The sequence below is a fragment of the Amaranthus tricolor genome, chromosome 1, assembly GCF_026212465.1.
Source record: "Amaranthus tricolor cultivar Red isolate AtriRed21 chromosome 1, ASM2621246v1, whole genome shotgun sequence".
NCBI classification, from domain to species: Eukaryota; Viridiplantae; Streptophyta; class Magnoliopsida; order Caryophyllales; family Amaranthaceae; genus Amaranthus; species Amaranthus tricolor.
Genome location: NC_080047.1, coordinates 31,386,486 through 31,398,096, shown reverse-complemented (window position 1 = coordinate 31,398,096; position 11,611 = coordinate 31,386,486). Strand labels below are relative to the sequence as shown.

The 11,611-nt window shown below is 31.5% G+C and overlaps 1 protein-coding gene across 1 annotated transcript in view; it reads left to right on the top strand.

Annotated features, from left to right (window-relative positions):
• Window positions 1-3,117: 3,117 nt before the first annotated feature.
• The window catches only part of LOC130820614 (uncharacterized), a 13,553-nt gene continuing 5,059 nt past the window's right edge, over window positions 3,118-11,611 (top strand). Inside the window, exons 1-3 of the mRNA XM_057686053.1 lie at window positions 3,118-3,636; window positions 3,728-3,836; window positions 10,780-10,895. Of these exons, the coding sequence (XP_057542036.1) occupies window positions 3,418-3,636; window positions 3,728-3,836; window positions 10,780-10,895 (444 nt within the window). The 5' untranslated portion in view covers window positions 3,118-3,417. The remainder of the gene's footprint in view (window positions 3,637-3,727; window positions 3,837-10,779; window positions 10,896-11,611) is intronic.

Genomic DNA, 11,611 nt, shown 5'->3' with positions numbered 1-11,611 from the left:
TATTCAAATATTCAAACATAAACTGTGTAATAGCATATTCAAACATTAAGCATCAAACATGTAATATATTTAAATACTTAATTATCTTAAGCACACGTTTAATTTAAAACTCAAATTTAAAATTCAAATATTTCAATGTCTTAAACATACGTTCCTTTTATTTAATTCAAATTTAAATATAATCTTATCCAATTATAATAATCATTTAAATATAAATTCAAACATAAATACAACCTTATCCAAATACAATAAACTTAAGTCATTCTAATTTAAACTAAATTTAATAAATTTTGGACTTAAAATATGTATCAATAAATCATTTAATATTGAATATGATTTTGGGCTTACTTAAACAATTAAATATAATTGCTTAATTTATTGTTTAATTTAATATGTGTTTTGAATTATCATCACTTAAAGGTCTTGAGTCTTCATGAAGATTGATATTGGTGATATCAATGGAAATTGAAAGCGTAAAGATTAATAAGCAAAAAAGTAATTTCAAGCAATCATAATAGAGTGTAAGTAAAGAAAATCTTTTATTTAAAACTCTTTTAATACTTATTTTAGATCATTGGAAAAAAAAAGGTTCCACCTTACAAGGTGATGTGATTTTGAAATGTTTGGGGCATGTGTCATTGGCTGGTTATTTTTTTGAAATGCTGGTTTGAAATTGCAGGGTGACTTTAAGTTAAAGGAAAAATTTTGGTTCATCTGATATACAAACGGAATTCTGCCGGATTTTCTACAAGATTTTATATATTTTATGTTGTTTTAAATGATTCTTATAATGTAATTCTTTAGATCTTTCAAAAGTTGTAAACTATGATATTTAAATTCTTCGATAGATGTACAGTGGATAATATAATCAGTTGAGTAGTTGATCATATTATCAATGTAATAGCCCATTATAATTGTATTAAGCTTTCGCATTAGTTTAAATAAATCTTGTTTAATTAGCTAGTTAGTTTCGGGTTGTTACATATTGGTAGAGGCCTTTTAGCAAATGTGGGTTTTAGTGATTGACATCATGTTTGTGAGAGACTTAAAGAACATGAAACAAGTGTGGAACATGTTAAAAATATGGTCATTTGGTATGAATTGCGTCAAAGGTTGAAAACGAATCAAACTATTGATAAGACGGTTTAAAAACTAATAGAGAAAGAAAAAGATCACTGGAAAAATGTTTTAAAAAGAATCATTTCCATTGTTAAATTTCTTTCTAAGCATAATTTGACCTTCTGTGGTTCTCATGAGAAATTGTATGAAAACAACAATGGCAATTTTTTGGGCTTAATTGAAATGCTAGTAAAGTTTGACCTGGTTGTCCAAGAGCATGTTAGACGTATAACAAATGATGATATTCACTTTCATTATCTTGGGCGTAACATCCAAAATGAGTTAATACTATTGCTTGCTCACGCTATTAAAAACGAAATAATTAGAAAAATTAAACAAGCAAAGTATATTTTAAGTGATACTTGATTGCACACCTGATGTTAGTCATCAAGAGCAAATGTTTTTAATAATAAGGTATGTGGATGTTTCTTTGGAATCCATTGTGGAATCCTTTTTAGGATTTTTAAATGTGAATAATACAACTGGGCAAGAACTTTTTGATGTTGTACAAAATAAGTTACTAAATCTTGGTCTTAACATATCTAATGTTCGAGGACAAGGTTATGATAATGGATCAAACATGAAAGGAAAAAATCAAGGTGTTCAAAAAAAAATTTTAGACATAAATCCAAGAGCCTTTTATACACCTTGTGGTTGTCATAATCTTAATTTGACATTATGCGATATGGCTAACTCATGTGGTAAAGCTAAAAATTTTTTTGGAGTTATTCAACATATATATACAATTTTTGCTAATTCTACTAAAAGATGGGAAATACTAAAAGAAAACGTTAAAGGATTGACTCCAAAATCATTGTCATCTACTCGTTGGGAGAGTCGTGTGGATAGTGTCAAAGCTATAAGATCTCAAATGTCAGATTTTAGATAAACTCTACTTGATGTGTCAGATAATGATCTTGATTCTAAAATATGTTGTGAAGCAAAATCCTTGGCTACACATGAACTTGGTCATTTTGAGTTTTTGATTGCTATAATTATTTGGTTTGAAATATTAACTGCTATTAATATGGTTAATCAAAAGATATGATCATTGATGTTGCTATGCAAAAATTAAAGGAATTGATTTCCTTTTTTGAAGAATATAGAGAAACTGATTTTTTATAATGCTTTAAAAAATGCTAAGGATATTGCTATTGTAATGAATATTGATCCAGTTTTTTCACAAAAGCGCACAATTTGAAGAAAAAGACAATTTGATGAGAACTTGAATACCGAATCTGTTGAATTCACGGGGGAAGAAGGCTTTAGAATCAACTACTTTCTTTATCTTGTAAATCAAGCAATTGTCTCTCTTAATAATAGATTTGAGCAATATCAAGACTATGAAAAAAAAATTGGTTTCTTGTTTACTTCTCAAAAGTTACAATCATTGGATGATGCAAATTTAAAGTCTTGTTATAATAATTTTGAAAAAGCATTGCAGCATAATGAGCAATCTGATATTAATGGAAATGAATTATGTGTGGAATTAAATTTGTTAAGAGAAATCTTACCAAGAGAGCATATGGGACCGATTGATATATTAAAGTTTTTGAAAAGTTTAGATTGTTTTCCTAATACAATAATTGCATATCGAATTTTGTTAATTATTCCCGTGACAGTTGCTTTTGCAGATAAGAGTTTTTCAAAATTGAAGTTGTTAAAGTCTTATTTGCGATCTACCATGGTACAAGAAAGACTTAATGGACTAGCGATGATAGCAATTGAAAATGATGTATTGGAGACGATCCACTATGAATACTTGGTTGATAAGTTTGCATCAAAAAGTGTTAGAAGAATGGCTCTTTTCAAGTAGAAGGTTAGTATTAAGTGGAGTATATTTTATAATTGTAATAATGTAATGAGTTTTTAAAATAAATTCTTTTAATTTCTTTTTTGTTGAGGCCCAATTTTATTATTAGACTAGGGCCTCCAAAAGGTTTAAGACGACCCTAGGTATTGAGAATAGAGAATAAATAAGTTTTACGGGAAAAATGCTAATTAGTGAGATTTTCATTTTCATCTATTTCTTCTAAATCCCTACCTTAATAAACAAGAGATAAAACTTTTTTATATTAAAAATTTCATTTTAAAAGTCTCATGTTAACGTCTGTGAGTCCTATTCCCAAGTTTTATTCCAAACACGCCAAAGATTAAGTTTAAGCATGGGAAACTCATTCTACATAAGCAGGTGGCTAATAGTAGTGCAGATTGGGAAAGATCCAGTTTCGATTTTCATCAAACGCACCTCCCATACTGCAGTGTAAGCGAGAAAAAATAGTTACTAATATAACAGACATGGCGTCGAGCAGTAGCGGCGGGCCTGGTGGTCCTAAAATTTTACTAGCAAAGCCTGGTCTCGTCTCCGGAGGTCCTTCTGCCGCCGGTAAATTCATCCGAGGTACCTCTGTTGAAGAAGATACATCATCAGTTTCAATTCGATCTCGTCTTCCTCCTGTGGGATCCCTTAATCTCCTCTCAGATTCTTGGGACTTTCACTTTGATCGTTTTCTTCCTGTATGATTTTCTTATTCTTGCTGCTTACTGCTTCATTTTGCTTATTTTGCTGCATTTATTACTGGGTTTAAGCTGTGTTTTTTTTGGGTAGTTTCTAACAGATAACACTGAATTTACTGTGGTTGGAGTAATTGGGTCTCCTGGAGTTGGCAAATCTTCTTTAATGAATGAGATTTATGGGTTTGATCCTACTTCTCCTGGTAATTTTTTTCATCTCTTTTTGTCTTTCTTCTCTTAGATTAGCTCTATGCTGCTGCCCTTATTACAACTTAGCTAGCTTATTGAAAGAGCTTAATTGATCATTTAAAAATTTAATTTATGGGAAAAACTTTTTGGACCTGAATTGAACTTAATGAATTGCAAAATTAGTTGGGAGAATGTGCCCTTCATTGTTTAATTAAGTGAATTTTTTTATTTGATTCTACTATTGCTAATGATCTTGTTTTGAAAAAGTTTGTAAATACTTGAAAGGAATGAGTAAGGACACTTTGGATACACATATCTTAAGAGTTTTACTCAACCTTAAAGAGAATGGAGAAAAGTTTCTAGCTGGGGTAGAGGGCGGTTCCTGTGAGCTATAAATAGAGGTTTGGTCAAAATGTGCTGGCTCTTCTAGAGTTGGAATGAAGATGAGTTTGATAGTGCCTCTACTCTAGTGATCTTTTTTTCGAGGAAATGCCAATCCAACTCCACTTGCTTTTTTCTATGGATATGACAACTTTGTTGTCACAACTCATAATGGGCAGGGCCTAGGTTCTTTAAACCTAAGTTCTCAATTAGTTGTTTGAGCCATGTGACCTCCTCACAAGCAGTGATCTTTGAGGATATAGAAACCTGGTTGTTTCTTATATGTCCATGAAAATGTGGAGTTATCCAACAGAATGCAAAATCCGATCATGGATTTCCTAGTGATTGGGTAGCTAGTAATCCAACCTTTGCCTAGACGTTTAAACAATTACCTTGGGATTCTCTTGGTTGGTAGTTTGTATATTGGCCGTGTACGTTTGTGTATACATTGGCTCAAATTGTGCACGCATGTGTGATGTATAGGGTGGTGATAGTATGATACTAGACCAATCTATTACTCCTCCTATTCACCCTAAGTGTCCCATTTTCTTATTGAGTCAAGTTACCTTGAATGTCTCATTTCTGTTTTGGTATGTTAACTTACCAATTTACCTTTGCTAAATTTAATCTTTTCACACCTTTACACTTATGCTCTTTCTCTTTCACATGTGGTCCTATTTGACCACCTAAAATATGGTGAAAAGTCAAATGGGACACTTTAGGTGAATAGGAGGGAGTAATAATCTTTGAAACTCAGTTGCGTTAGGCAACAAGTCTAATTCATGTATAAGCTTCACATTGGTTTCAAGGCAGTGGCGGAGCCACGTATTAAACAACGTGGTCATTGACCCACTCAAATTATAAAAATTACTATTTTTGCTTATTAAATTTGATAATATGCCAAATTTACTAATGAAAGATACAAAAGGCCCCAATTATTTCCTAACAATTGTAATTCAAACAACAAATCTACCCAGCTTTGTGCATTCCATACTCCTCGATGATGTCCATTGCATATGAATACCTTAGATTACCACCTCAATGCCAAGGAAGTACCCTTTTCAACTCTTTCACGTGAAAAATTGGAGGCTAGGTAGGGTTTTATTTCATAGATCAACTTAAATTTTCTAGTAGCTACACATAGATAATCTACTTACACCATTATTGCTACATATGCATTTATTCTACGTGAACATGGAGTATTATGTTTTGGACTGTTGAAAACCAAAATCTCAAACCACCATCTACATACACCATTTTATTATGTTTTGCATCCCCATTCCATATGCATCCCGATGGCAAGGTCATATGCACATTTTCCAATTCTGCATGCACAAATCCATATTTGACAAATATACTAGCCACTACTAGCAATGACCTTACAATGATCAAATTTTCCACATGACACATGTCTCAGAATATTCTAGCCCATTCTATACAACTTAGGATCACAAGCTTAGCCTTCTTCTATTTCGCACTCCAACTTAGTTTTAAACAACCATTTGCACCCTATTACTTACTTTTCCTTTAGGAATGTTTATAAATTTCTTATGTGATTTTCAGAGCGTGAAGTTCTTTATTCACATTTCTCATCCATTGTCTATCTTTCATAACCTCTTTGAAGCTTAGTTTTAAAAGGGCTGAGGTGCGCTAAAACGTAGAAGGGTGTTAAAGCCTAAGCGGAAGGCACAAGCTAAAAGTGCAAGCTTTTTTTTAGTTGATTAGGCACACATTTTTCTGAAAAGCTTATATAACAATTATAAAGCATATTTGATACTTAAAACAATATGAGATTCATATTGTTTTTGCATATAAGATCTCAAACATTTGTTATCTTGGACCATGCCATTATTATAGTCCAAACGGTACAAGAGGGTACGTAAACCCACATTTTAAGGCATCATGTTTAAGTGTTGTCATTCTAATTGTTATTAAATAAAAACTAAGAAAAAGGAAGACACAAATATTGATGGAAGTGGAAATTAAAAGATGAAATGAAGAAGAAAATTAAAAGAAAATTTCAGTGGAAAGAAAAACACATAAAATCAAAGAAAAGTAAAACAAAAAGAAAAAATATGCCGAAATTTGGAGAAAAGAAAAGAAAAAGGGATGAATATTATAAAAAAGAAAAGAAAAGAATATCCACAAGAAAGAACATAGAAGTGAGAAATAGAAAAAAAAAACAAAAGGGGAGTTACCTAGTGGTGGTGCGCTTACCTTTAGTCTTTTATTCGTTATCTCTCTTCGTAACCTGGAGAATTTCTTTCTCTTATCTTTTTGACTCATCGAATAAGACAATGAATTTTTTCTAATTGTAGTACGCTAAATTATTAAAAACAATTTTTCCGGAAAGTCATCAAAAATAGAAAAAGCTAAAAAAAGAGCTAGCTGCAAAAAGAACACAAAAGCGCACAACTCTCATTTCTCGTAGAGCCATGACTAAGAGAGACGATTTTTCTAGAATTTCTATTAGAGGTGCGCTTTCTAAAACTAAGCTATGAAGTGGGTGGAGTTTGAGGTTTGAGTAACATTGTCCTACAAGACTAGAAAATTGTGTTGTATTTTGGTGATGTCCAAAGCCAACTTGTGTAAAGTTTCTTTAAATGCTTTGACTCTAACCGCTTCAAATAGCATATCCTTTGCAAAATGTTTGGCCTTGTGTGCGTACTCCACTTTTTTCGAACTCGCTAAGGTTATATTTTTCAATTTTCTTTTGTTGAACAAGCGCGACCTTTTTTTCAAACTCGCCATACATCATTTTTTTTTAATTTGAATGAGAAGTTCATTTTTTTCGAACTCACGAAGTTCATAGTTTTTCTTTTGATTAAATGGACAAGCCATTCTTTTTGAACTGGCCAAGCATCTATTTTTAAAAATTGAATGAGAATGTCATTTTTTTCAAACTCACAAAGGTTAGAATTTTTCTTTTGTTTGAACTAGAAGACCATTCAATTTGAACGTGCCAAACATCAATTTTAAAAACCTATACGAAAACATCTCTTTTCAAACCCAACTTGGTGATTTAACATCACTCTTTTCGAATCCACCAACCATACATTAATATCATGTGGCATAGTATTAGTTGCCCAACAATAAAAAAAATATTTCTTTTAACCCATCCTCACTATAAAAACTAAGCCCATTAATCTTTTGATTTTTATGGAGCAAAGAATTTAAAGTGATGGTGATCCAAGATCAAGTATGTCTTATCAACCTATTTCATTAGTTCTTGAAGTGTTGTAATTTAGTCCATTTGTTCATAAGCTAAATTTGTAACATGTATAACTTGGATTGAGCATTGAATGCTACAAAACATGTGCATGGGGCTGCTTGGTTTATAAGCTTTATTTTTATTTGAGTTAAATGAGATGTAATGAGGAAATAAAACTGAAGAGTCTCGTAATTAGTTGGTATGATCAATTCGGGGTTGTTCAGTTTGGAGTAATTGCAATTAATTTAGGGAGCTAGTTAGAGTCTTTTTGTCCATCATACAACAGTTGCACCCTTGGTTTTCTTAGATCTTTTTATCTTTTTTATGATGTAATTAAGCTCTCTATATACTTCATCCGTTCTAAAATACTAGCTATTACTTTTATTGTCACTATTTATTGTTCAAGCTTATTTTATATATTGCGGCTAACGTGTAAGAAAAAATATAGTCAAGTGAGTTCTTGTTTAAATCGTCTAATCACATACTTTCATAATATTAACTTTATAATTTTTAATTATGTATAATTTAATATATAAAATATCAAAATAACACATTGGATAACGTAAAAAGTCAAATGTAGCAAATATAGTGGAATGGAGGAAGTACGAGCTAATATGCAATACACAAATTTAGAGTTGTTCATCATACAAAACCTTGTATAGTGGAGCCGCATCAGTTGTTTCTTCAACATTTAAGATACTATTGTAGTTTTCATGAATTTATTTCTCTTTTTCAAAATCCTTTTTTTTTCCTTTTCTTCCTCATCTTCTTTCTTTTTTTAATCTCAAAAGCTCGCATCTATACTTGGTTCCTGATAGCATGATAGACAGAGAATTACTGCTAGAGTAAGACATGACCAGGTTATTGTATCATAGTAAAAATTAAAGTGGTGTAACTCTTCCTAGTTTATGATGATGATTTTGAGAATTGGAAATTGCTTCAATCTCTTGACTTCGGTCAAGTTGTAATGGACCTAAGCCAAAGATAAGTATGATTACCTTCTAAAGCTAGCCTTTGGGTAAGTCTAGGTCGAACTTTGGGAACGAGAATTAACTCTTCAATAGATTTTTCGAACTAAGAAATGAATTTTTGATGTTTTCATAAACTAAAACGGAAGACAGTAGTGAATCACGCAAGAAAATCAAGGATGCTAGATCTAGGGTCATCAAGGGACCCTCCATGCATTTGTCACTATATCAATATTCAAAAAATGAGCAAAAATGGGCTAGGAATATAATTATCGGTTGGATTTATATTCTCATTTAAACAATGAATCCATGCATAAGTCAACCATGAGATTTTTTATCATAATTAAACAATAATTCAAGCCATTTATTATAACCTAACATGCATTTCTACTTGTATGTACTGAATCAATAATCATAAAGTACTTCAAAACAATATTTTTCAGTAACATATCTACACTATTTCAGCATGAATTCACCCCTTAGCACACTAATATTTTATGACGAACACGCATAAATTAAAAGAAGGCATAGTTGAAGATGAATAAAGCATCAAATCCAAAAAAATTAAGGTAAAAGAAAGTACTTTGATAAAGTTTTAAAAGTTGGATACCAAATTTAAACTTGGGTTAAAGAAACTCTTAAGTATTGCATTTATACTAATAACAAGATTTGGGCAAAAGATAGTGTAATGGACTCGAATGGCCGCATCAACCTAAGCTCTTTAGTCTGTTTATTGGCTTCTTTTGGTCCATGAATACTCAGGCAGTGTCTAGGTGCACGTCTTGGCTTCGCTAAGTCTTGGGTGAATAGTGCTCGGGTCCATGAATACCAGCTCGGGTGCTGCCCTTATTTTTTTATTTTTTCTTCTACATGGAATACCCAGCCAACTCTATGGTTACTCTCCTGTGTTTGGTGAAAAATCACTTCTTTGAAAACTGTTGACTAATTTTAGGACAATACCCAACTGGTTATGTGGATACCCACGCTCAAGTCTAAAGTTTGATTTGTGTATTTTCTCTTCTCTTTGTGGTCTATCACTCTAACTTCAACCATAGCTCTTCCATGGTTCTAACTAGCTCAACTTTCGTTACTTTTCAACTCAATTACTTGGAAAGCAAGTGGGAACTCCAAACTCCCAAGACAGGCTTAAAATCTAGTGGAAAATGCAATAAATCTCATGGAATAACCTCACAATGCAACATAAAATGAATGTAAAATTGTATGAATATATGATGTATCATCTATCTTAGTGATTGGCGGTAACATATTCAGACCATCTATTTCTTTTCAAAGGCGTTTGTTATTAGTAAATAGTCAGATTCATGGCTTCCCTTTTAATGTAGTTCATAGTTCATACTCATACCAATTCCAGAATCTTCCTTATTTCCTCAGCACAGTACAAGAATAATAAGATTCTTGTATTTTATCATCCACTGATCCTGAGATAAAAGTATTTCCTATGTTATTGGACATGTCCAACTAATCTTTATTGGCATCTTCAGCATCCCTTGCTATCAATCATGTAACAAATCTCCAAGGATCTCTTGCACTCCGTATATTTTGCAGGTCCAGTCAACTTGTCTACCACTACTAAGATCTGCCATCTCCAGTAGTGGATTTTGAATATCAGCCAAGCTCACTCCTCTAAGCATTTACACTAACAATTGGCGGGTTTTTTTTTTTTATTAAATATAGGTCTAGAGTAGCAGGAAAGATTGGTTTAAACAAGAAACAAAAGGTCTACTTAATAAAGGCTCAATCTTTGAGTAAAGCAAGAAAAAAATTGATGCAAGAAGGAGAGATTTTGAACGCAGCAGAATGCAGGATAATAAATATCAATATTTCATCTTAAATTTGAGTCAACATGAACTTGGTTCTGATAACAATTAACATGAAGAGTTTTTGCTCAAGCTCACCAAAAATGGTGAAAGTTTTCTATTCCTTTGAATTTGTGTCTTTCTTTTCTATTGCCCGAGCAAGGTGTATATAGCCTTGGAGCTTTACAAGTCACAATATAATAACTGCCTTCAATTGAGCTGAAATGACCTATCAAAAATACTCTTGCTTTGTACCTAATGTGCAAACCTAGCAAGTTTCATATGACCTATCAAAAATATTCTAGGACATTATGAGCAACAGAATAAACAAAAAATTTGTACTAGAGCTGATTACAGCAGATTATTTACTACTACTAAAACTAGATTTACACTGACTTAAATTGACACAACACGAGAATCGAGACTTAATAAATCAGGTTATTTTTCAATGTGATCTGTACTCTCATCAACATTATTGCAGCTTTAGTGCTATTAATTTTGTTATTAGTTTTGTTATTGAAATATATTTTTGAGCCATGTTGTTAATGTGTTATCGATATAATAAGCGATACCTTTGTAGGAATGCTACCTCCTTTTGCAATCCAGTCTGAAGAAACTCGAGCAAATGCCAGGCATTGTACTATTGGTATTGAACCTCGAATTTCTGCAGAGCGTTTAATACTAGTTGACACCCAGGTATGTTTTATTCCTAATTAGTACTTTATTGGAGAATCATGACCTTCAAACTAAGTTTGGAAAAGTATAAAACCAAGATAAATCAAATAATTATTTTGTCTAGAACCGGATTCCTCAATTAAGAGAAAGGATGGGAGGGGGCTAGGGTGGGGATGGCTGTTACTATAAACCGGAAGCGTCTATATATAGCAAAATCATGTGAAAACAACTAAAATGCTTAAAACTGGAAATATATATATATATATATATATATATATATATATATATATATATATATATATATATATATATATATATATATTTCTAGTTTTAAAACTAAAAACAAGTGTACATAAGAGCCTAAATGGTGTACATATTCTGGTGGCTATTTTGTAAATAATTGGACATTTGCTACAAGGTGTACATGCATTCTTTAAAGGTGTACATATTCAGATGGCATTTTTGTAAATAATATGAACTTTTTCCTTAACAAAAATATGTATACCCTATTATACAGTTTGTACATCTTTTGCCACAATATGTATGTCTCAGTCTGGTTTTCAGCTTTCACCATTTTAGTGGTTTTCACCTAATATATATATATATATATATATATATATATACATATATATATATATATATACATATATGTATATATATATATACATATATGTATATATATATATGTATATGTATATATATATATGTATATGTATATATATATGGTCAAGTTCTAG